The sequence below is a fragment of the Papaver somniferum genome, chromosome 6 (genome assembly GCF_003573695.1).
Source record: "Papaver somniferum cultivar HN1 chromosome 6, ASM357369v1, whole genome shotgun sequence".
Taxonomy (NCBI): domain Eukaryota; kingdom Viridiplantae; phylum Streptophyta; class Magnoliopsida; order Ranunculales; family Papaveraceae; genus Papaver; species Papaver somniferum.
This window is the reverse complement of record NC_039363.1, coordinates 13,477,407-13,503,269: the sequence shown is the minus strand read 5'-3', so window position 1 is coordinate 13,503,269 and position 25,863 is coordinate 13,477,407. Positions and strand designations below refer to the sequence as shown.

At 36.8% G+C, this 25,863-nt stretch overlaps 2 protein-coding genes and 2 non-coding genes across 9 annotated transcripts; all 4 read left to right on the top strand.

Moving 5' to 3' along the window:
* Positions 1 to 10,624: 10,624 nt before the first annotated feature.
* Positions 10,625 to 11,723, top strand: LOC113285446 (protein EPIDERMAL PATTERNING FACTOR 2-like). The gene is made up of 3 exons (XM_026534322.1): positions 10,625 to 10,839; positions 10,953 to 11,020; positions 11,152 to 11,723. Exons 1-3 carry the CDS (start codon positions 10,743 to 10,745, stop codon positions 11,356 to 11,358), a joined length of 372 nt encoding a protein of 123 aa, XP_026390107.1. The 5' UTR covers positions 10,625 to 10,742; the 3' UTR covers positions 11,359 to 11,723.
* A 5,465-nt stretch (positions 11,724 to 17,188) lies between these two features.
* On the top strand, positions 17,189 to 22,006 carry LOC113286970 (pentatricopeptide repeat-containing protein PPR5 homolog, chloroplastic-like). 6 transcript variants are annotated; one of them, XR_003329626.1, is made up of 4 exons: positions 17,189 to 17,796; positions 18,509 to 19,937; positions 20,565 to 20,669; positions 20,789 to 22,006. XR_003329626.1 is itself a non-coding variant. In XM_026535626.1 (2 exons), exons 1-2 carry the CDS (start codon positions 17,446 to 17,448, stop codon positions 19,739 to 19,741), a joined length of 1,584 nt encoding a protein of 527 aa, XP_026391411.1. In that variant the 5' UTR covers positions 17,189 to 17,445; the 3' UTR covers positions 19,742 to 20,032. The 6 variants fall into 6 exon arrangements, 1 of the variants encoding a protein (XP_026391411.1); XR_003329625.1 differs by having other exon boundaries at positions 20,565 to 20,704; XR_003329624.1 differs by having other exon boundaries at positions 20,565 to 21,017; positions 21,108 to 22,006.
* Positions 22,007 to 22,323: 317 nt separating this feature from the next.
* On the top strand, positions 22,324 to 22,540 carry LOC113292301. Its single transcript, XR_003331782.1, has one exon. It is a non-coding gene; the product is annotated as a small nucleolar RNA U3 (small nucleolar RNA).
* A 1,371-nt stretch (positions 22,541 to 23,911) lies between these two features.
* LOC113292303 lies at positions 23,912 to 24,128 on the top strand. The gene has a single exon (XR_003331784.1). It is a non-coding gene; the product is annotated as a small nucleolar RNA U3 (small nucleolar RNA).
* The last annotated feature ends 1,735 nt before the right edge of the window (positions 24,129 to 25,863 follow it).

The window sequence follows — 25,863 nt, the reverse complement described above, 5'->3', positions numbered from 1 at the left end:
GGGATACCAGCTGGATTAGATATTTGAATGTATAGATAATTAGGGTTTGGCATCCAGGGCAGCAACCATCCTTGCCATTCCATGACCTAGACAGCGGTATCTTCCCACTACGAAGAAATCCAAAGCAGTGCCATCTTCCCGCCCCGCAGCCATCCAAAGCAGCGCCATCTTCCCGCTCCATAGCATAACAAGCAGCGCCATGACTCCAGCACTTCGTGATCAAAGACGTGTTATCTTCGTCCATCCTATCACCTAAACGGCTCCATCCTCACTGTTTGGATAGCCAAAGTTCCAAGTCCAATTTCCATCATTCCACATATTGAAGCCAAGTGCCATCTCTATACGTTCTGTGACCTAGCCAGCTAGCTTCATCCATTGATTCGTGGCCTAAGCCAGCAACGCCATCGTTATCGCTCCACGAACGAAGCCACGACGTCAGCATCAGCCCCATTGCCCAAGTTGGCACCAACGTTCCGGGAAGAAAAGCTCGCCAGCACCCTGTGGTCAAGCCGAAAATATGCCAAGCCTCCGACACAAGGATCATAGACTACTTATATCTCCTGCCAAAGGTTAGTCGAATTTCCCTGGCAATCTCTTCATGTCTTGCCCTTTCGATTTTACTTTTGTCTGTCACCATCTCATGCTTACCCCGCAACAATGCCACTGTTATGTGCTAAGCAGGGGACTTAATGTTGATGGTGGCTTTTATTTCAGGGCTAAAATTGTAAAACCCTCCATCTAATACGCCGACACTCTGTAAAGAGACAGAGCCGTATAAAGGTGATGGGTGTTTAACCTCTTCAGTGGCACACTTATTGAGCAACTCAATATTCTCTCATAAAATTTACCCAGAATGGTGCACGTAGCAACAATCCCAGGCATTCTGTAAATTTGGCACCTTGCCCACATTCAATCAATATAAGTTTCTTTGAATGCTTTCTGTGCTATGTTCCCCGGCTGAACCCTTAATGTTGATATGGCGTGACAATTTGTGTTCACTCGCAGCAGAGTAGCACGAATTTCCAAGTATCAAGGATAAGGTCTTTGCATAAGGTATTCAATCAGAAAGCATGCCGCTCTCTGGCAACGAACTTAAAAGAGCTCTGTGTCAACACATGGAATTGAATCAATTATCCTGACTAAATTGCAAAAGTTGGGGTTTGCGCCTTTCGCAGTATATCATACCTTGATTGTCGAAATTAATCCTAGGAAAACTAGGTAATTAATCCTCCATGGATTGGCAGATGCAAAATCTTTCCCAAAATCAGAAAACAAGGAGCCGCAGGATAGGAGCAGCAACAAAGAGAGGCGTGGCCATGCTTTAGGCCAACCAGCGCCATTTTCCATTGGCCACGCCTCATCCTAAACTAGCCTTATTTACCTATACCAATCAGGTCTCCTTAAACTCGCTTCTGCCGCCTCACCATCTTCCTTGACAGCATCCTCAGTGATCGCTTCAACTCCCCCAGCGGTAGTTTTGGCGTCCACTCCGGAAGCTGCCTCAGTCTCGTAAACCGCGTCAACATCTTTCTCCGGAACTTTTCCAACAACCCCTTGAGGATGCTCCAGTTCGTCCACGTCATAATCAAGGATTACGACGCCATTATGGACGGGGTTTTCAAACTGGCCCTCGCCCAGACGTTTCTTGGGCTCACTCCTTCGCTGTTTCATTTGAGAAGTGAATCGATTATCCCTGACATTGGGATGTGGAGAAGCTTCATCACTTTGAGATTTCCCGACTTGCTGGGACGCTTCATCATGTCTCCATTTCTCCTCCATATCCATCAAAGCTATGAAAGCCTGAGCACGCGCCCGCACGATGCGTATATGGGTGAGAGACATGCATTGTATAATCCATCCGGCTGCATGGAACAAAGGGTTGATTTGGTTTAATATCTCCTCATGTGAAGAAAACCTGGGTTTGTCAACTACAAAAAAATTCTTCGAGGAGTCAAAGGTACGAACATCACCAGAAGATCCCATTGTGCCCTACAAACAAACAAACAAAAAAATTACATTATGTCTGCATCGGCAATCTGCATGATGAAGAAGACAAAATAGAGAACTAGGAGAAGACACACGAGACGGTACCTGCGAAGAGGATGGACGCAATTCCATAGTGATCTATATGAAATAAAGGCTCAAGATCGCCTCTTATATTGGGAGGATTGATGAAGCCTGAGAAAGAAACACCTTTTACCAGTCGTGTATCAAGGCTCCGAACACGGGATACCAGCTGGATTAGATACTTGAATGTACGGATAATTAGGGTTTTGCATCCAGGTCAGCAGCCATCCTTGTCATTCCATGACCTAGACAACGCCATCTTCCCACTACGCAGACAGCCAAAGCAGTGCCATCTTCCCGCCCCGCAACCAGCCAAAGCAGCGCCATCTTCCCGCTCCACACCTAACAAGCAGCGCCATGACTCCAGCACTCCGTGATCAAATCCGTGTTATCTCCGCCCATCCTGTGACCTAGCCGGCTCTATCCTCACTGTTTGGATAGCCAAAGTTCCAAGTCCAATTTCCATCATTCCACAGACTGAAGCCAAGTGTCATCTCCATACGTTCTGTGACCTAGACATCCAGCGTCATCCACCGATTCGTGGACCAAGCCAGCAACGTCATCGTTACCGCTCCACGGCCGTAGCCGCGGCGTCAGCATCAGCTTCATGGCCCAAGTTGGCACTAACGTTCCGGGAAGCAAAGTTCGCCAGCACCCTGTGGTCAAGACGGAAATATGCCAAGCCGCCGACACAAGAATCATAGACTACTTATGGCTCCTTCCAAAGGTTAGTCGGATTTCCCTGGCAATTTCTTCATGTCTTTCCCTTTCGATTTTACTCTTGTCTGTCACCATCTCATGCTTACCCCTCAACAATGCCACTGTTACGTGCTAAGCAGGGACTTAATGTTGATGGTGGCTTTTAGTTTAGGGATAAAATTGTAAAAACATGTATCTAATAGGCCGACACTCTGTAGATATACAGAGCCGTGTAAAGGTGATGGGTGTTTAACCTCTTCACTGGCACACTTATTGAGCAACTCAATATTCTCTCATAAAATTTACCCAGAATGGTGCACGTAGCAACAACCCCAGGCATTCTGTAAATTTTGGCACCTTGCCCACATTCAATCAATATAAGTTTCTTTGAATACTTTCTGTGCTATGTTCCCCAGATGAACCCTTAATGTTGATATGGCATGAAAATTTGTGTTCACTCGCAGCAGAGTAGCACGAATTTCCAAGTATCAAGGATAAGGTCTTTGCATAAGGTATTCAATCAGAAAGCATGCTGCTCTCTGGCAACGAACTTAAAAGAACTTTGTGTCAACACATAGAATTCAATCAATTATACTGACTAAATTGAAAAAGTTGGGGTTTTGCGCCTTGCGCAGTATATCATACCTTGCTTGTCGAAATTAAGCCTAGGAAAACTGGGTAATTAAACCGCCATGGATTAGCAGATGCAAAATCTTGCCCAGAATCAGAAAACAAGGAGCCGCATGATAGGAGAAGCAGCAAAGAGAGGCGTGGCCATGCCTTAGGCCAACCGGCGCCATTCTCCATTGGCCACGCCCCATCCTAAACTGGACCTATTTCCATCGACCAATCAGGTCGCACTAAACCCTCCATGTGCACCAAAAGGGTGGTCGCGCCCATGCTTTCCCGGCTCCCTGCTTTCACTGACCAATCAGATTGCTCTAAACCTGCCACAACTTTAAAAAGGATGGAAATTGTGTCAAAAGGTTACCCTACCAAGTTGGCTTCCCAAAACCATGCCAACATGCTAACGAAATGTCAAACATGCCAAAAACAAACATGCCAGGCGCACATGACAAAAGCATGCCAATCGCACACGCTAAACAGGCGTGTCAAGTGCACACTCCAAACGTTCCACCTACCGCATACTACATGCCATATATGCAAATTAGGGTTTTGACATTCCAAACCCTAATTTGGGTAAAGTTGTCGCGCCAACCGAGCCAAACAATGTTCCACAGAACATGGGGATCAATGTGGCTGTTAAAACTGATCTTGCCACACCACGTTTGGGTCTAACACCAACGTGCCAAAATTTCAGTGGCCATGGCTATGCCAGGCGCCACTCGCACCATCGTGCCACTGGCATTCACAAATTATGCCAGCCATGCCGCAACGCCACTGGCATGCATTAATGGCGCCATTATGCCATTGTCAGGCGCCAACGGAAGGTAGCCATAATCAACGGCTACCCTTCCCCATGAGATGCAATCTCAGCCATCCAAGTTTGCCACCAAACTGAAATACTTGTGGCAACTTTTAGGCGACCAGCCGCCTAAATCCAGTGGTCATGGCTACGCCAGGCGCCACTTATACCACCATGCCCTGGCATGCACAAACTATGCCAGCCATTCCACCATGCCATCCATGCTGCAATGACGCTGACATGCACCAGAGGTGCCATTGCGCCATTACCAGGAGCCAACAGAAGGTAGCCATAATCAACGCTACCCTTCCTCATGAGATGCAATCTCAGCCATCAAAGTTCGCCACCGAGCTGGCAGGCTTGTGGCAAGTTTCAGGCGACCAGCCAAGACAAGCCTAATAGCATCGCGTGCTATTTTCATGCGGCAAGCCTCTTGATTTTAACTTGCCACACGTAGCAAAGTGCTACATGTTTTCCACAAAAACACTAGAGACATCAAACATGTCACAAACTGGGGGATACTCATCAGGATATTGTTCTGGCGGTTTACAATGTGCGGCGTGCAATACGCTCGTTACAAGAAAGTGTAATGAAGAAGGGGTGGTTAGTAATGGCAAGAAGTAATGGTGTAAACGTTTCCTTCATCATGGAAGCATAAATTCTGACATTACACGTTACTCCACTCTTCCTCTACTCAATCGTTTTCACTTCCTACGAGTCCAAGGTACGTTTTACTACGACTTATATAAATAGGTTTCACCTATTTTCACCAAAGGAAAAGTTTTGATCAGGAGAGCAACACAGTATCCAGATATCACCTGATTGCTTTTTATTCAGCTATCCAGTTCTACTTTCCGATACAAGTCGTAAACAACCACACCTTCATAATCAACTATTCTGGTATCAACACTTTCTTCGCTTCCCTCCCTAAGACCAACCCTTCTCCTTCACTTTGTGACCGAAGCAAGCCTGGAATGGTCATTTCTTGGTTTAGGACAGGGTTGTACAGATTGATCTCTCGAATCAAAAGTACTCCCATACAATACATTGGTTAGGGTCTAAACTCGTTTCTCATCCACACACGAATTTATCAAAACCGGCAGAAGACGTTGTCACCCTCAAACACTAACATTCTGATTATAGAGGGGATAGTTGATATATGCTTTTCCATTTAATTATAAGAATAGTGCTAATTAACTTTTCTAATTCTCATTACATGAGAATGTACCACTTCAGGTTGTCACTAGTTGGAAGGAAATTTAGATGTTTCTTCGACACCTGTCTCTGGTTCAAATATTATTAATAAAGAAAGTATTTTTCTCTCTCTCCGTTTTCACATTAGGACTCAGAATTTTTCCTCGGGATCACTTGACCTTGAATTCGCCCGTCACGTGTAAGAGAGTATGACCTCTTATTCATTCGAGGATTTAATTTCCTCCAACATCCCAACCCATTCAAATCCACTTGTTTCCGCTAGATTTCGTTAATACAAATTCAATTGCAAAACCCTCTAAGTTTTTAGTGTTTGCAATTACACATTACAATTAAAGAGAACAATTGAATGACCAAAATACACTAATATAAACAATTTATAGCCAGAGATATACTCATGAATGAAACATCTGGATGAAAAATTAGATATTTATGATCGCACTTCACAAGTAAGATATTGGTTATGAAACTTAAAATCTGCATGTGAATGTTTCCTGACCTTCACAGTTGCACATCCATTTCCAATGAGGGTTTCACTACTTAACAAAGTTTTATTGCATGTGTGCTCTGAATGAGGGGAGATGTGAGAATTACAACCAAACAGTTATTTGTAGAGACAAATTCGATTTGTCATGGAATCAAGTTGGGAAAAAGGTTCTTATAAAAGCTTGTGTTCGAAAGGACTTTGGGAAACTAAGCTTCAAAATGTGTGGATGATAGTAGTTGCGAAAGTATTTATCCGTGTCCCCGTCATCACTAGCTAACGCTTAACACTACCTTTACCTTTGTAATTTGCCAGAAGACCGCTATCTTACTTCTTTATACTATTCATTTCAACAGCTGAAATATATTGTTTAGAGATAAATGATACTTCCGAAGTTTTTTAATGTTAAATGCTTAACCTAATGCTAATTGTTGTTATGAAGGCAAATAATGTCTATCGGTAGAGTAATTCATTCCTAACAATCGTTATACCGTGTTTCTGGACTTCGAGTGGACTTCTAAAGGTCATCCAACAATGAATTTCGGTTACCATGTTCTCATACACCACCCTGTAAACAAATGATTTTAGGAGTTACAACCCCACAGCCTGGTTAGCAATTCTCTGAATTATACACGAATTATTCCAAATCCGTATTATACACGTTTCTGTGGTACCCAACTTAGTTTAGTGAATTTCAATCTGAAACGAATAATAAGCATATTTACGAATTAATGAACTATACTCCCCCTATAATACTTTTCTACATTATCACCACATCATCGTTTTTGCTTCTCCACGTAATCTTTTTCCATCGTATTTTAATCTGTCAGCACCTAACTTTATTGTTGTAGAAGACTTGTGCATAACAATAAAGGTATCTTCCATATCTGTAATGGATTTGGACTTCTCAAGATGGCGGTTTTACAGTAAGTGCTGAGTATGAATTGTAGCTTTCACTACTCAGCTAAGTGTTTCCAAAGTGATGCTTTGAGAGTATGTGGAAGTGTTTTAATGAGAATTATGTGGTTATGGTGGTTTTTTTTTTACTTTTTGATTCAGAAATTATAAACACGAATCTTGCCCAAAGGTGTTTTGTGTTTATAAAATTTGATGTGAATCAAATCTCATATCAGTGAAAGCTTTTCATATTAGAATATGTCATAAACTTATTAAGACTCATTGTATGTCATATTTTCTACACAAAGGTGGTTTGCGATGATACCGAGTTTTCTTTTGAGTTTGTGATGTTATTGGTCTTTCTTATAGGTATGCTATCTATATGTTTTGTTAATATAGCAATATAAAGTGATAATAAGCATGTATGTGTTGTGATTTAATTTAAAATTCAATGGGAGTGATATTTTTGGTTTTGTCATCATGTTTGTTCCCATATTTTGAATCTGAATTTTCAGTGGAAGTGTGATGTTTATAGTTTTATCGTCATGTTTTTTCTTATTGACATATTATTACTTCGCTTGTTTTAATAGTTGTATAAAGTGATGATAAGCATAGTTTGATGTATGTTGTAACATCTGAAGTTAAATGAGAACATGGTATCATATTTTTTTTCTTTACTTTTGTAAGGTGTATATGCTCATACAGTAATCTCTGATAGGAGATACATGGTTGTCATTCGATATCATCAATGTCCTAAAGTTCTTGGTCTCATTATGAATACGACCATAATGCTTAATTCGAGTAAGACAATGAGGATATCATTAAGGAGAAAATAAGGGTGGGTTAAAAGCATATGTGTGCAGCTTGTATGACGTTAAGCTAAGTCAATAAAGTTGCAAGTGAAATTCAGTTTTTGGCATAAGGTTAATCCAAATAACGTCTTTCAAGTTCAGTTTGGTTTTGACGTAAAGCTAAGACAATAAAATGTTTTATGTTTTGAAAAATAAAATGTTTTACATGATAATAATAGGTCGTCTAGTTTTCTGATTGTAGAAATGGCTAACGCATCATACATGCGACGTGCAGGTCTCTATAGTCGAAGGCTAGCGCACTATTTGACTCTAGTGTGCGGCTAGCATAAAAATTCTTTTAATAAATTTTAAGAAAAGTCTTGTTGCTTAACAAGTGGGAGATGTTGGAATTTATGTGTTTTACATAACAAATCTCCATTTCGCTAAGCTAATCTTGTTTATACTATGTTAAGTCATATTGGTCTTAATCCGTTAAGGAATGTTTATGGTGTTAATCATGCATTAAATACTAGCTTAAGGTTAATGCTAGATAAGGTTAAGTCTAAGCATGACATGTTCTTTAGCTTGACATATCATATGAGGTGTCATTTGTATCCATGAGGTGTCACTCCAACTCATGATGGAAAGGTTGGAGAGACATGTGGCAATCATGACTAGGACTCTCTTCTAGCCTCATAAGTTTTCTTTAAAAGAAAATCAGTTTTCATCCATGATTAAGTAATGTGAGGAAATAGAAGTTGATAATAAGTCATGAAGGTTTAAGTGTCTTAAATATTTATATTTCCTTGTATTATAACCTGTTTTGTATAAACTATATGTAGTGTCATTACTATGTATGGTGTTGGTTTCAATAGTTGTTGAGTATGCTAATACTAGTTTCTAGCCTAATTTCAGCATGTAGTGAGCTTATAAGTTGTTTAATGGTTAAGTATAAAGGTTAAGGAGCTGAAATTCCAACAAAATTATGTTAAAAATGATATATTTTACACGTTAACATATGCCAAATTTATCTTTTCGAATTTACACCTTGTGAAACGAATTATATACGTACGTATGTCGTTCTGAGTTACTTCTGAATCACTAATTGTGGACCGCATAGTTGAATCCAGCATTTACCTAACCGAATAATACTCATACAATTATCACTTTGTACATTCTTCGAATTGCTAACTAGGCCCATAGTGACCCAGTTACAAGTCAAATATATATTATTCAACGATATTCCAGAAGGAAAAAAATTATGCTTCACTTGAAAATAAGGAAGTACATAGGCAGAATACTTTTGCTAAAAACCCAAAAAGTAAAAAAGGAAAGAGAGAAAATATAAAATATACTCTCTCTGTTTCTAAGATTTAGATACAGATCAGCCTATTATTTAGAAACAGTGGAATAGCACATAGTTGTTATTGGAACATTGAGAAGGCCCGTAAAGGTTAGATAAAACAAGAAGAAAAATTGTAGAAATTGTTACCTGAAATTCGTATATTGTTACACGTACTCTCATAAAGAACTGCACAACTGAATTTTACAAGTGGCTATTAAGCAAACAAAAAAATGTTGAAATGATGTACACCTGGGGGTGGAGTCAGTTTAGAACTGCAGGCTCAGACCAGCTGGTTCTAAAGCCCAATTGTATTTGTGTTAGAATTGTTTAGGTGAAAAACGGCTTTCAAATCACATTTTGCACCCTATTCCTACAAACCTGTCTCCGCCTCTATATACTTCATTCCAGCATTTGAGTTTTAGATCTTAGGTACATGTTTGGTTCCCTTTAAGTTGGGTTCACCAGTCAACTGAAGAAGAGCTTTAGTTCTCTCCGATGTCCCAAACCATTTGTTTGCGGCTGCATAAATTAGAATTCACTAGCACAGATACAATTACACGCAACCCTTTTCCAGATATCCCAAACCATTCGTATCCACTTGTTTGAACTCACTTATACAAATACAATTACTCAACCCAGGCTCGGTCGCACCCTGCTTTCAAGTCTCAACTATATGTTGCAAAAAAATTATACTGTAGTATAAAACTACTTATACTGTGCTCATGAATGGAACTTCTCGATCTCATGAAAATTCAAAACTTCATTCGCGCATTTCACAAGTGAATTGTTGGTCGTGGATTTTAGAATTTGCATGTTAATATTTCCGGTCCTTAGCTAGCTGTTGCACTTGCAGATTCATTTTGAATAAGAAGCCAGTGTACATATTTAGCCGTGTTTATGTCGATCCAAATTAGAACACCGCTGTTACAGTGGGAAAGGCCAACCGGAGAAAAACGTAATTGATAATATAATACACGTAACTAGTTTTTTATTCAATCATAGCTTTATCTTATAGTTGACTGAAGAACGGGGATGTAGTAGTTACCTCCTAAATTTTTAGTTGATCTTCTAATGGAGGATAATAGTGGGGAAAGGCCCAAATTAGTTTTTTCAGTCAATATTGCTCAAGGAAAAAAAGACAGTATGGCATTCATTGTTTGCACCTGAATTAAATGCAACACGAGGATGGTATGCTTTCATTAAGTTGCAATCAGCCGTAATAAGTGTACGTGTCTGGTCAAGGACAGTAACATGTCTAGTGAGATGTGAGAATATACTCACGCTTATGGCAGTTTCCCTTTAAATTCTCTACATATACTGTACAGGTTTGTGTCTGATGCAGCTGCTGCACAACATAAATGTTCATGTCTATACACGTGAATTATCTTCTTGAATTTTACTCTTCCAACCAAACAATAGTCGAAGATGTTTAGCTTTTACTGACCCAACAACATGACAATGTGACTCGACTTGACTTGACCTTGCCCGCTTGTCTTTCTTTTGAGATTGAATGACTTCACGAAATCATTTGAAGTTTTCATCAAGAAAGTAGTGATAGCTAGCTGGTCTCTGATAGTCTCTCATGTGTCATGTGAAGTATGCCATAAAGACCTTAGTCCTTCATTTAATGCATATCTCACTATAAGAACTGTGAGCTGGTTTCTTCCAATGGATACATCTTAAATTGATATTAGTGTATCTTTGCGCTATACTTTTCTAGCTGATCTTCTGGAGTTTTTGCATTAGCTAGTTATACTCTCCTCCGTTTCCCGAATATAAATAAAACTTGGGTTTTGTTCATTAGAAATTACAAGAAGAAGAATGAAGAACGGCATCCCATTTGGATCATATACTGCACTTCTTGCTGCAATATTCTTTTCGGTTTTTTCCGTGGGTAGAAGTCTTCGTTTAACGCATGGTACGTATATTGCATTAACTTGACATTTTCATGGTAGTATTTGTTGGCCTTAACTTAGTTATCTTTTTTATTTATTCTTTGGACTAAAGTTTTTTCCTGCTTGATTAATTAAGACATGACAGAGAGCTTGAGTACTAACGGTGAAGGAGGCACAGGAGATCGATTTTATATTATACCCAAGGTTTGTTATTCTCATTATCGAACTTGTCCAATAATCTGCAGTTTATGGGCTAAAATCTAATTTGTCCAAACACAAAGAACTGTGTACAATTTGATGTTTGAACAACTAGTAATTGGTTTCAACTTCTGCAGAAATTAGGAGTCAATGAGAAGGAAGAAGTAGCAGTGGAAATGCACCCGACTGGAGGTTCAAGTTTACCTGATTGTTCTCATGCCTGCGGACCATGCTTTCCATGCAAAAGGGTGATGGTGAGCTTTCGATGTGCCTCTACCGAGTCTTGCCCTGTTGTCTACCGTTGTATGTGTAAAGGAAGATACTATCACGTTCCTTCCAACTGATCAGCGACATCAAATTAATCAGACATGTATCCTAAGATTTAAGACACCACAGTTTTGGAATTTTGTAATAAGAGATAGAAGATACATCGATTGATGGACAATGGTGGAGCGAGTCACAATTGTTTGGACTTTTAGACGGTGAAACTTAAGACTGATGTTTCATTATTGTCAATGTCACCGGCATACTTTGAATATTGTCATTCCCGAAGGCATGTATTTTGTGTTATGTACATGGGTTTAGTTTTCCATGAGTTTCGCATACATTAGCAAGAATCGCATATTGTTGTCTTACTTAATTGTCCCTGTTAAATTCTGAAATCCCATATTATAGATGATTTTATCATGAAAAACCAAAGAATAAATTCATAAACGAAAAATATAACAGCAACTATCATTCTATGTCATTACCAAAGCATCAATTGCAGGGTCAGAGTTGCTCTAGAATGTCAAAAAAAAACCAAAATTAAATGGCCAAGATGGTAAGAGTTGGATTTTGAACTCATATTATAGAAAAAGCAAAAAATTAGGCTTGGGAACCATCCAACAAGATAGGCAACTGTCAAGTGCCAACCCTTGATATGATGGCTCCGCCCATGATTTATTCTTTTTACAAAACCGCTGTGGATCTATCAATCCCATTTTAGAAATTACAAATAGGTTTTTTAAAAGAAGCAAAAGGTACACAAGAGCCAAAGGGGATAAGAACATGGTTTAACTCAAAACTTATTTCATTATATGTTTCTAATGCTAGAAAATTGTGACTCAATGTCAGTCGGTTTATGATTGCTGCATAATATTTTATCAGAGTTTCTTAATAGAGAATAGAACACATTGACATAGTTGATGTATTAGCCAAAGGTATTAGGAATAGATCATATTATCCTTTTTAAGTCTTGCAATATGTTTGATGGTGATGAAAAGCATTTTTTTTTTTGGTTGGCATGCATGCAAGTTTTGGTTTCTTGATTCATGACTACTCATTTTCCATCTGTCGGGGGTTTCTGAAAGAACAACCGAGAGAAACCTTAGATAAATCCGTGGGACGGTTTTTGAAAAGCGTAGGATCTAGCTAGGATAGAATTTTAATCTGGTAAGTTTATTATATATGATTACTTTTATTAAATCCCTGTAAACTTTAACCTTAGGAAAATTGGTTAAGCTTTTGAGAGAAAATTGCTTGCTAAACTGAAACACAACTCATCCAAAATCGATTAGAAATCTCCAATCTTGAAGAACATTTATCACAATCGGCTAGGTCATATCGAACAACCAATTATCATACACGTTCTTTATAAATGAAGTTTTTATACACCAATGTCAGTTAGGTCTTTTTCAAAAAAACTTAACCGATTCTTGGATATAAATTTACTAAAGTCCATAACGTTTAGCTGTACTATCTATTGGGTAACTTAGGGAATTGAGTTAATAAAATTTACAATACTTTAACTTAATACATGTTATAAAATTTACTAATCAAAACTTAAGTGGCAATACAGTGACACACATCACAGAATTTTCCATTCCAAATATTGACAGTTTGGGTTCATGTTTTGCGAATAACCAACTCGGTTTCTTAAATCTTTTTTTTCAGATCTTTGGGTTTTCAGCGTTGATACATAGGTGGTATTAAAATTGAACAGATCAAAGAGGATATTTCAGTGATAATTTTAATAACAAATCTTTTCATTAATCAGGTAAAACTTGTTGCAAAATGACAAATTTTCAATAAGATTTAGAATCTGTTATGAGAACAAAAGGCTTTAGATTTAGTTCTAGGGTTTCAACCCTTGATATTTCTTATCTTCCATATTATGGAAAAAGGGTTGATGATCCTTCTATGTTTTCCCTGATGATATCATAGACGAGAGTTTAAATGAATGGCAATTTAGTTTAATATGTCGTCTTGATTTTGTGAAACTAATATGAAGTTGTAGAGTCGTCTCTGAGGAGGAAACGAAATCTCAAGGTCATTGTCAACTTATCCCTATTGGGAAAGCAATTTTCAATCTTTAAATAAATCATTGTACAAACAACTTGATTCCATAATTAATCAATCACACAGAACAGAGTCCATTAACGTTGTATGATCAATAATTCTATCTATAGATTTTGGATCACTAGATCTAGATAGTCAATGCTCGAATAAACATGGGTGGTCGTATATCAGAAGAGAAGGACCTTGAAATAAACAAGTTTGATCTATCAAGGATAACTATACTGTTAATCAATCAAAATAATGTGAATAGAAAAATAAAATAACAATACAATTTGGTTTCCCACCGACGATACTTCAAAAATCCTAATTAGCATACTCTCCTTCATCTCATGGCCAAAAGATCAAACGCACGGTGGAGCTAAACTATATGAAGGCTAAATTAAATAGAATTAGGATATGCAAATTGGTAAAATGGTTTGCCCTATATTATCCACTTTTTCAAAAATATATATAAAAAAAAATCTAGGTTCGAGAACCACCTAACAATTGCCAACTCACTCCCTCCATGGGATGGCTCAGTCCATGATAAATCAATCCCATTTTAAAAGTTAGAGATAATATCTTTTAATATTAATCAATAACCACAAAATGTTTTTAATATGAGAAAGAAAAAGGAAAACAAGGGCAAATTATAGGAGGCAAGAACATAATTTAACTTCAAACTGATTTTATTCAATATTTCTAATACTAAGAAAACTACGAGTCAGGGTTAGTTTATATATGGTTATTTCATAAACAATTTGTCGAGATTTCTTGATACAGAACAGAACACATCGGCATGGTTGTTATGCTAGCCAAAGGTCTTAGAAGTATGTTTGTTTGTTTCTCTTTTTGAGTGGCGTGATCTATTTGTTGATGATAAACAGTTATATATTTGACGGTAGCTAGATTTTAAACAATAAAAATTATCTTTTTTTTTTGCAAGGTAAAAATTATATTTTCATAATAAAAAGAAAAAAGATATTATATGTGAACTTTTGGATACCCTGTAACACTCCGAGTTCCGAATCAAGGTCAAACCCATATGGAGATCCGAACTCGAAGCGTTACGGGTCGGAATACGATACTTATGTGTATATATTCTAATTTATTTATTACACCAAGCATGATTAAACTTTATATAATATGAATCGAAACATATGAATTCCCTAATCAAGTATAAAAATATTTTCGACAAACATATTAATTCAAATTACATGTTATGAAATACAATCAATTTGATGTTTGAACAAGTAATTATTTGGTTTCAACTTTTGCGGAAATTAGGAATCGATAAGAAGGAAGAAGTAGCAGTAGAAATTTACCCGACCGGAGGTTCAAGTTTGTCGGACTGTTCTCTTGCCATGTTGTCTACCATTGCATATGTAAAGGAAGATACTATTACGTCCCTTCCAACTGATCAGTGAGATCAAATTAAGCAACATGTATCATACAATTTGGGACACCACAATTTTGGAATTTTGTAATGAGAAATAGAAGATAAAATGGATTGATGGACATTGGTGGAGCAAGGCACAATTATTTGGACTTTTAAATGGTGAAACTTAGGATTGATGTTTTATCATTGTCAATGTCAACGACATACTCTGAATATTGTCATTCTCGAAGGCATATATTTTGTGTTATGTACATGGGTTTAGTTTTGCTAAAGTATTTTGGTTTAGTTTTGTAAAAGTGTTGTATATAGCAAGAATCGCATATTGGTGTTTTACTTATTTGTCCGAGTTGAATTTTTACATCCCATATTATCAATGATTCGATCATGAACCGAAGGATAAATTTATAAGTGAAATATAAACATTAGCAACGATCATTCCATCTCATTACCAAAGCATCAATTGAAGGGGCGGAGTTAAGAATTTTGTTCCAAAAATGCCAAAAGAAATATTAGGATGGTCGGGCAAGATAGTGTGAATGGGATTTTGAGCTCATATTTTATAAAGAAAAGAAAAAAGGCTCGGAAACCATCCCAACAAGGTAGGAAACTTCCAAATGCCAATCCTTGACATGATGGCTCCGTTCATGATATTTTCTTTGTTCTTTTGTCATAGATTGATTGATCCCATTTTAGAAGTTTCCTAGGTTTATTTAATGTTAAGCGATGACCACTAAATGTTGTTAGTAAATAAAAGAAAACAAAATGTATACAAGAGCCAAAGCGGAAAATAACGTAGTTTAACTCAAAACTACTAAGGACTAGGAAATGTAGAAACTACTAATAATCTAAAAGATCTGTTACATAAACATAATCCTTACATCTTATTTTTTTCCGAAACTAAACAACAAAATAAAGAAATGCAGAATATAATGAGAAAAGTAAATGTTTATAATTACTGGCTAGTTTATCCTAAAGGTACCGCAGGGGATTGTGCTAGATTTTTAAAAAACACATGCAAATAACAACCATATATTATGACTATAATTACATGTTCAGATAAATAATAGTAATTCTTTGATTTCCTATTGCAATCCTTTGATTTGTGTCGATGTGAATGTCTCATATGTCTGGGGTATACATGATGCCCATATTCCCTTGGTTGTGTTATGTAACAATTATGTTTGTCTTGATAACAACTGCTATAATTGTTGTAAGAATAATTGTTGTAACGATTTTGTTCATTCTGTGGAGTTCTTCTGTTAACACTGTTTTGGAACATGGTATAGTTGCTATTCCTAGGTTGCGTAAATTAGAATACCCAACTGTTTCCTATTTCTGGCAGTTTATTAGTGTTCTAGCCTGGAATTTTTAAGGCCTAGGTAACATCCCAACCATGAACAGCCTCTTAGACACCCTAAACAAAGTTAATCCTGACATCTTGTTTATTTCAGAAACTAAACAACGCAATAAGGAAATGCACAATATTATGAGAAAAGTGAATTTTTTTAACTATTGGCTTGTTCCCCTTAGAAGTTTTGCTAGTGGTTTGTGTCTACTCGGGAAATATTATATAAACATTATTATAAAAGGTCAAGCGCATAATCATATTAATGTTATTGTTCAATCTCAAACTAATGACGTTAGTTGGATCTTTGCATGCTTTAATGGTATATCAATAAGCATATGGAAAGTGAGATGGATAAACCTTGGATTATTATAGGATATCTCAATGTGGTTTTTCGTGTTGAGGAAAAAAATAGATTTTCTTTCAGTGAAAGGGAACCAAGGATTTTTAACAAACTTATTGATAATTATGGGCTTATGAAGCTTGGTTTTGTTGGCTACACATTCACATGGAATAATCATAAAACAGACAACAATGTGATTGAGTAGTGACTTAACCGTGCTCTGGTTAACTCAAAGTGGAATACTTGTTATTAGAAAATTCCCCTTTTTTTTTATTAGGAATTGGACAACTTGGTTATCTCGGCTATGATGTTTACAAAAATTCCCCCTTTTTTTTTATTAGAAACTTTTCAAATTCTCAAGTCTCCTAAAATATCACCTCTTGGGGAGAGACTTCTACCATGCTTATTTTTCAAAAAAAGTCTCTCCAAATCTCTGAAAATTACAAATTCATAACTTTCAATTCTATTTCGAATAACAGGAGTGATTGAGTGACTCTTATAAAATCATAATCCAATAACATGGAGTTTCGGAGAATTTTAATGGAGAATTTTAATGACTTAAAATAAGTCTATAACCAATAACAAGAGACATTGAGAGACTCTCCAAAAATCTCAATGGAATAACAATAGATTTGGAACTCCCCGGAAATCACTTGAAATCTCATTTGACTAAGTCTTTCAAAACCGAAATCTCATTTGGGAACTCCCCATAAGTCTTTCTAAACCGAAAGTCATTGATTTTAAATTCCAAATCCAATAAAAGAGAAATCTAATAATTTTTAGAAAGTCACGATCCAATAAGTTGGATCATAGATTGTTTGAGAAATTCTCTATCGACTAACAAGGAGATTTCAAAAATCTCCACAATTCTTTTAATATCTCTCTAAATCTCAATTGACTAACTCCATTGTGAACAATGAAAAAGCTCGAATTTCTCACTCAAAACCTTACCTAACAGTTCAACCTCTCATTTCTAAAACCCTAACCTCAAAATCCCAAAAATAATTCTCCCTCTTAATTTCTCAATGCCTTCATGTATATCAACCTTATCACTTCGGCTCTCCACTGTGACGACATCTACATTTTCACTTAAAAAATCCACCATTACTGATTTTAATTCAACACCCCCATTTCTTCAAGGGTTAATTAGAAAACCCATTCTCAGAATCAGTTGTGTATCAGCAAAGAGGAAAACAGGTTCAGTGAGTGAGAAATCAGAGTCACAAGAATTAGTTTATCTTCTTTTGAGGAATTTTAATGACCAAAAACCTCTAATTTCTACATTGAATAAGTATGTTAAGATTGTTAGAACTGAACATTGTTTTCTTCTCTTTGAAGAACTTGGGAAGAAGGATAAATGGCTGCAATGTCTTGAGGTTTGATTTCTCCTCCTACCTAAATTTTCAATTTTTAGTTAATTTTAGTGATTATTAATTGGGGGATTGTGAGGGATTTTAGAGGTCATTGAATTATGAATTAGGGTTTTTTGATTTCTTATTGATGGGCTTCTTCAGCCATTAAAAATCAGGAAAGGGGATTTTTTGTTATGGTAGACTAGTTATTTCCACTCAATTTGTTCTTACACTCTGCTTAAATCCAACTGTTGTCCCTTTGATGGAAATGATCCAACATTCTTTTTTAGTTTATGATGTGACTATCATCGCGATTGCAACCAGTAGCATCATTTTCAAACTCTTGCGAAAAGTTGGTTGAAATTTGAGCTGTTAGTGTTTCATTGAGCTAAAACTTGTGACATTCATGCACCCTTTGAGGAGTTTATACTTTTGGCCAAATGTAATTGTTGGCAAGGATGAGCTGCAGAAAGAGAAAGATAAATAGCTCCATGAGACATTGTAATGCTGATCCTGCAGCCGCTATAAGGAAAAAAGTTGAGTGAATTTACATTCTTGCAGCAAATGTCGTTGTCTGATTTGTCTAATCCTTGGTTGATATTGGGTTATGAGCTTTAAATGTTTTGCAGTTTTGCCATTTTTATGTGCTAGATAACCTTCATTGGGTCTGTATGGATGTATATTTTACAACTAGCTAAGCTTGACTGACTAAATGTTCCATTTTCATCTTTTTTAGGTTTTCAGGTGGATGCAGAAGCAGCGGTGGTATGTCGCAGATAATGGTGTTTATTCAAAGTTGATATCTGTGATGGGAAAGAAAGGGCAAACGAGAATGGCAATGTGGCTTTTCTCAGAGATGCGTAATAGTGGTTGCCGCCCTGACACTTCAGTCTACAATGCACTTATAACAGCTCACCTTCACTCCAAAGATAAACCTAAAGCTTTGGCCAAAGCCCTTGGGTACTTTGAGAAGATGAAGGGAATAGAAAGATGTAATCCAAATAATGTTACATACAACATTCTTTTGAGAGCTTTCGCCCAAGCATGTAATGTCGATCAAGTAAATGCATTGTTCAAAGAACTAGAAGAGGGTATTGTTTCGCCAGACACTTATACTTACAACGGTGTGATGGATGCATATGGGAAAAACAAGATGATAAGAGAAATGGAAGATGTCCTCTCCCGTATGAAGAGTAATCAAACTAAACCAGATATTATTACCTTTAATTTGCTGATCGATGCTTATGGGAGACGTCAGTCGTTTGATAAGATGGAGCAAGTTTTCAAGAGCCTGCTACGTTCCAAGGAGAAACCTACATTGCCTACATTCAATTCAATGATTACAAACTATGGGAAAGCGAGACTTCGAGAGAAGGCAGAAACAATGTATCAAAAGATGACTGATATGGGTTATACGCCAAGCTTTGTCACGTATGAGAGTTTGATAACCACTTACGGATATTGTGATTGTGTTTCAAGGGCTAGAGAAATATTCGACAGTATGGTGGAATCTGGGAAGGAAGTTCCAGTTTCAACTCTTAATGCCATGCTTGATACCTACTGTATGAATGGCTTGCCCGCAGAAGCGGATGTTCTTTTCGATAATGTGTGTAATAAGGGCTTACTTCCTCAGGCTTCGACATATAAACTTCTTTATAAAGCATACACAAAAGCCAACATAAAGGAACTTATAGATAAATTGCTAAAGCGTATGGATAGAGATGGTATTGTTCCCAACAAGACGTTCTTCTTAGAAGCTCTTGGAGTATTTGGGTCATCTGGCTCAGGATCTGAGTCTAATAACAAATCTCCTGGTGCCGTCAGTAAGCAGATCAAGTCAAGATCAGAGTCCAATAGTAGATTGCCTGGTTCTAGCAGTAAACAGATTAATTCAGGATCAGAGTCCAATAGGAGATTGCCTGGTTACAGCAGTAAACAGATTAAGTCAGGATCAGAGTCTAATAGTTGATCAACTGGTTCTGGCAGATTGGTGCAAAGAAACAGTTAGAAGTTGATGGGGTTCTGGACATATAATGTAAAGCACCTATGTGTTTTAACTATGTTGACGATTGTAAATCAGATGAAGTTGACAATTGGCAAGCTGGAAGATGCAAACCTCAATTTGTTCGCTGTTGGAGGTGTAATTTCTTTGCGATTTTTATGTGGTATGTATTTCAAACTCTATATTGTAGTTGATATCAAGATCCATGTTTTATTACAAGATACCATGTTCAACGGCATGGAAAATTCTTTTTGTTCATCTTTCAGTTCATCTTTTGATTCTTATGGTTAGTCTTTGTTGTACTGCAAACCATGGGAGGGAATGGATTTTGGTGTGTCCTATGCAATATGGAAGAAATAATAGTCAGAATGAAATTTTTGGTCAACCTTTACGACCATAATCATAATCACTATGGTTATGCTTCGTAGTTTGCTGATTCTCTTACACCATCAAAGATTTGTGTATGAAAACTCATTTTCTAAATGCAACCGTGATTATAGTGGCAAAATGAACGTTGTAGTCTTAGATATTTGATACTGAACTTCAGTGCATGTTCTAAAAGCCTAAAAGTTCCCGAAAAGTGGTGTGGATTGTTAAACTTCTTACAAGGTTTGGCTTAGAAATCTACCTCCATATATGTGAGTGAAACTAGTCTTTTATAGGTTTGATCTCTGAAAAGTAGAAAGAAATAGAGGGATAGTTATATCATGTGCAGTCGCTAAAATTATGCAGTGGTTTTGCTTATTTTATGGTAATAGTAATATTAAACATGCTTAAATTAATTTTGCAGTTCTTGTGTAGCCATGTGATTGTTTGAAGGTTAGGGCAGGACTTGAGATGGCATTGACTGACGCAGTTACGACAAGTATTGGTACACTGCTGCTGAAATTATTTGGTGGTGCATCGAACACCATTAAAACTGATATAACAGTTTAGTTCTTTCCTTACATATTAATGCTGCTATATCATCAAAACAAGTCTTCTGTAAACAGAGAACAAATGTTGTATGTGCAGATTCCAATAGGTTCTCTAGATGAAGCTGCCAAATTGGCTTCAAAGTATCGGAAACAAGGTTCAACACCTTGAAGCTTAAAGTTCAAAAGAATCTGAATGCAGACATTGAAGTTGTAAAAGCCATAAAGCTTGCTCACCCTGAGTACTCATTTATCTTGGATGCTAATGAAGAACTAGCAGATACGGTTTGGAAATCTTTTTGCCAATCTGGCCATAGATAACAACTGAGGTTCTTTTTTGCTTTATGTCACACCTTTGCTAACCTTAGGCTATTTTCCCTAGCCTTAGCGGATAAATTCTTGTTTTTGTTTTTCTGTAGTGTTGTCTACAGTTGTTAGGAACACGACATTTTTGGGGGAAAATATGGTTTAGTCCAAAAAATCAGTCCAAAAATATAATTTAGTCCAGCTCGAGTCGACTAGGTACAAATTAGTCCAAATATATGAAAAGTACACTTATAACCTTATCATTTACATTTTAGTTCAAAATAATTCATGATGATGTCAGTAATTTTAAATTATATAAATATTTTAAAAACAATTGATCTTTCAAACCGCAGAATAAGTTAAATGATGGGATTGGGTCCTGAAGTAGCATCCATTCTTGAATATTTGTATGCCGCAAGAACAACTGCTAAAGAACGACAGAAGAACATGGAGAAAAGTATTAGAGAAGAAGCTAGGTGATTAAAAGACGAGAGTAGCGATAGATTCGAGGATCGAGAGAGGGTGCGGAGAGGTCCGGTGATTGATGAAGATTCAGGAAGTGGCTGGCTGATTCATGAGATGTATTGCAAGTCTGAATGATAGCATAATTCGCATAATGGCACTATCAACTTCATTGGCAGATGCAAAAGATCTTGGGGAGTGGATAGGTGCAACTCCTTTGGATCCAGGTCAAAGAGGAAGAACTGGAGCCTTTCATTTCCAAAGTCAAAGAGCCCATGTTGAGCTCCACTCTCCAGCATGGTGATCTTGAAAACATGACGTGCTTGCCTAATCTGAATTCCCCGTGCAGTTTTGATCTTGTTAACTAATGATAATTACCAGGTGAATCTTTTGAAACTCGTGCCTCAGTTGGGAACTAAAGACTATCTAGAGGCCCAGTGCACAAAGTACCAGATGATCAGAGACCTATCACTCTTAAATTTCCCAAACCATATTCTGCCATCACAAATCCTTGATAGGTGTTGGTTTCCTGTTCCAAGTTTTGAGGTTTTTTTGAACACAAGGTTTTGGTTTCTTGCGTTCAATTTTTGCTGTTTATTTTTTCTTTTTCTATGGCTTCAACATCTTTGATTCGATTGATCATGTCGACCTCAAAGATAATAACCTTAAATAGTTCTGGATGGAGGAGCTTTTAATCTTTGTCCCTTACAGGTTTCGAACCTGCGACCTTCTAAAGGTATTTGTATGGTTCTCTCTCTCAAGGGGATTCGAAAGTATATTCTAGACCTCATTTCATTTCTTAGTCCCACATCGAAAACAGTGGGAAATAGACTCTAGTTTATAGCGGGTGAAGTTGGCATTCTGGACACGACCTTACTTGAACAGGATCTGTTCTATAGGCTCGTACCTCTGTATCCTTGAGTTCTAAGGAGACAGGAACCGTAGTCTGGTTGATGAATCAGGACCGCGCAATCAGAGCGTGATTAATGGTTACCGATCTATGATGTAGATCGTGTGGCTGTAGATGATCGTTCTCAGCTTGGCTTTGGCCTGCTGTGATGATCGTTCGGTTGTCTGACAGACTCCAAAAATCTTTTTGTTGGACTCGGCTAAAATGGGGATGGTAAATTTTTTATTCCGTAAGACAGGAACCTAAATAGATCACATTAGTTATGGATATGTTTTTATTTTAGAGCAACTGCAAACTGTCATCTTTTGATAAATTGTAAATTTACAGCAATTAAGTGAGACACGGGATTGTTATTAGAAGATAAACAAGAATCACAAACTACATGAAAACAATGGTTATCTTTATCTGTGTTATTAGAGTTGTAGAGTAGGTTTATTATGACTTTGCCAATGATGATTGGGAACCTGGCATCCTTCTATTTTTATTAATCCTGGTATGTCATTATGGCATCCTTTCCGTTCTTGGGTTATTCTTTGTTTCTAATGTCTAATTTTTTCTGGATTTGAAATCTGACACGACAGCAAATGTCTGATTCTCATTTAATTTGTCAAATTCTACATTAACAGAAATACAGAATTGCTTGAAGATAAATGATTGCTTTTTGAAGATTGTAATAGTTAGTTCAGTAACAAGAATTGTGAACATGAAAACAATGGATGAACTGAAAAGAAGTTCACAAGAGAAGAGTGAAGTAGTTGTAGGCTTGTAGCTGGTATTTGCACTGAAAAACCATGATTTTGTTGAGATTCTTAAATTCCCCATTTTTTTTTTCTGAATCTCTCCCTTCAGAATTGAATCCCAGTGTGAAGCTAATACCATATTTGTCTTAGGGATTCAACGGAAGCTTCATAGTAAGTTCAAGATGTTCAATCTTGTGTCAACAGTATTCTCGACTTCTTCCCTTGAAGGTATTACTTTGACATCCCCATCTTGAATTTTATTAACAGTTTCCTTTCACACTGGTTACAGTGTGAATTTGAATTTCAAAAGTAGTTCTGATCTTGTTAACATGACGTGCTTGCATAATCTGGATTCAATTGTTAACCAATGATTACCGGGTCAGTCTTTTGAAACTAGTGCGGTAGTGCCTCAGTCTTTTCTGCCATCAGCAATCCTTCCTGTTATCGACTTCTTACAGGTTTGGTTTCTTTTCCAAGTTTTAACACAAGATTTTGGTTTCTTAAGTTTTCATTTTTCTTGTCTGTTTTCTTTTTTATGGCTTCAACATATTTTTTAGTTTTCTACACCCTTTGATTTTATTGATCATGTTGACCTCAAAGATGGTAATCTCAGAAAAGTTCTGAATGGGGAGCGCTTTAATCTCAGTGTCCCTTTCAGGTTTCCAACCTGCAAGCTTCTGAAGGTATATATGGTTCTATGTCCCAAGGGGGTTCGAAAGAATCTAGCTAAACCCTCATTTCATTTCTTAGTCCCACACCGGGAAGTAGACTCTAGTTTATAGTGGGTGAAGTTGGCAAACTGGACACAACCTTATTTGAACAGGATCTGTTCCATAGGCTCGTACCTCTGTATCCTTGAGTTTTAGGAGACAGGAACCTAAGTCTGGTTGACGAAACAGGACAGCACGATCAGTGCTTGATTAATGGTTTACCACATATGATGTAGATTAATGTGGCTGTAGATGATCGTCCTCAGCCTGGCTTTGGCCTGCTGTGATGATCGTGCTGTTGTCTGACAGACTCCAAAAATTCTTTTAGTTTTTGTTGCCTTCCGTGAGCCTTTTTTTTGTTTTTTGGACTCATGGGGATAAAGACGATAGCAAATTTATAAAAAACAAGATCTTGGCTCAAGTCATGGAGTACTGCAGGAAACATGTCGAAACTCCTAGAGGAGACCGTGGTTAAGTTGATGAAGAAACAAGTGTAATATCCCTTATCGAGGTACCCTTGATCGACCTTATCTTGGCGGCAAACTATTACTTGTTCAATCTTACTTCACCCCTGAAGAAGAGGAGGTCAGAGGGGAGAAGCAGTGGGCTCTCAGATGGCAAAGAACGAGAGGATAAATATGAAGCTTGAATAAAATGGTAGGAGTACTAGTATGATAATTATTTTTACTTATTTTATAATAATTGATACTTCAATCGTAACAAATTTTTAAAATCATTGATACTTAAATCGTAATAAATTAAAAACAATTTGGAATTTTTGATGAGAAGCCAGATCAAATTTAATAATGGGAACTCCCAAAGTCTATCCATGATAAAAAAAAAAATAGAATATTAAACAATAGAACCGAACGAGCGAAGAAAATATCCCCTCAACCACGAAGTTCACTGTTTTTTTTTTTGGCTATTCTTTGATGTGCCCTAGTGCTCTTTTTTAAAATAGATGTCTGCTTGTAGAATGGTGTTACCTAACATCTGATATTGAAACTTGCAAATTTCATAACCAATACAACAAAATAAAGAGAAAATGGCCTCCTAATCCTACTTCCTAGTACAACTGACTAAATTTGTTGTTTGATTCAAGTTTATTATAAAATCCTGAGAGTTCATCCTAAATTTGTAGGTGTAGCTTCAGCTTATGAATGTGACAAGGTAATGACATGAATACTCAGAGGGAGCTCGATGTCTAAAAAGTGAAATTGTATGTGAAAAGCCGATGATTCAGTCAATTACGAAACGAAAACCAACAAATTAGGCAGCACATTTCAGTGGAAAAAAGACAAACAATTCTTCAGAAAGTACCATTACATTTGTTGTACCGTACGATGTCACAAGAGAGAACGGAGAAAGTGTTGAAAAAATTTGTTTCTCTCCTAACTGTTTGTAGTGTAACCTAAATATAATTATTTCTTATTAAAAAACCTGTTGAATTTCCATCTCATTAATCAAGCTCATTTTTGATAAATTTATAGTGCCTTCGTAAGAGGAACATATCCCAAAAACATAAGTTTCCAACATATTGTCGTCCACGATTTATTCAAAAAAATAGCCTCCAACATGTGAGATAGTGTGAGAATAATAGTGTGAGCAGATCTATCCTCTAAAATGAATATCTATAGAAACAAGAAGTGTAATAAAAAAAACTTGATTTGAAATTCGATCGGTAATATTGAGATCTTGAAGTGAACTAACGAAATTTTCGAGTCAAATATACAATCAACAATGCTAGATCTTTTTTAATAGAATAGAATATGAAAAAATAATCAGGGCAAACGAAATATGCAATTCTTAAAAAAAATGTGGATTATGTTGCGAGATATAATGAGTTAAAAGTGTATAATACATCCAAAGTAGGTACCGTATCTTTTTAGTTAATTCTAACTTTATTATTAATTTATTATCATGAAGTTGTGTTTGATAACAAGGAAAAAAAACAATTCCATCAAAATATACACTATGAAATCATTACGGTGGGAGAGGTAAGGAAAGACTTTCCATGAAATTCCATGTTAAGTTTGAACATGTTTAT

Coding starts and splice junctions, on each gene's coding strand:
- LOC113286970 (XM_026535626.1), top strand. CDS start 17,446: ATGCCTTCATGTATATCAACCTTATCACTTCGGCTCTCCACTGTGACG. Junction 17,797..18,508: donor AATGGCTGCAATGTCTTGAG/GTTTGATTTCTC, acceptor CATCTTTTTTAG/GTTTTCAGGTGGATGCAGAA.
- LOC113285446 (XM_026534322.1), top strand. CDS start 10,743: ATGAAGAACGGCATCCCATTTGGATCATATACTGCACTTCTTGCTGCA. Junction 10,840..10,952: donor AAGTCTTCGTTTAACGCATG/GTACGTATATTG, acceptor TGATTAATTAAG/ACATGACAGAGAGCTTGAGT. Junction 11,021..11,151: donor GATTTTATATTATACCCAAG/GTTTGTTATTCT, acceptor CAACTTCTGCAG/AAATTAGGAGTCAATGAGAA.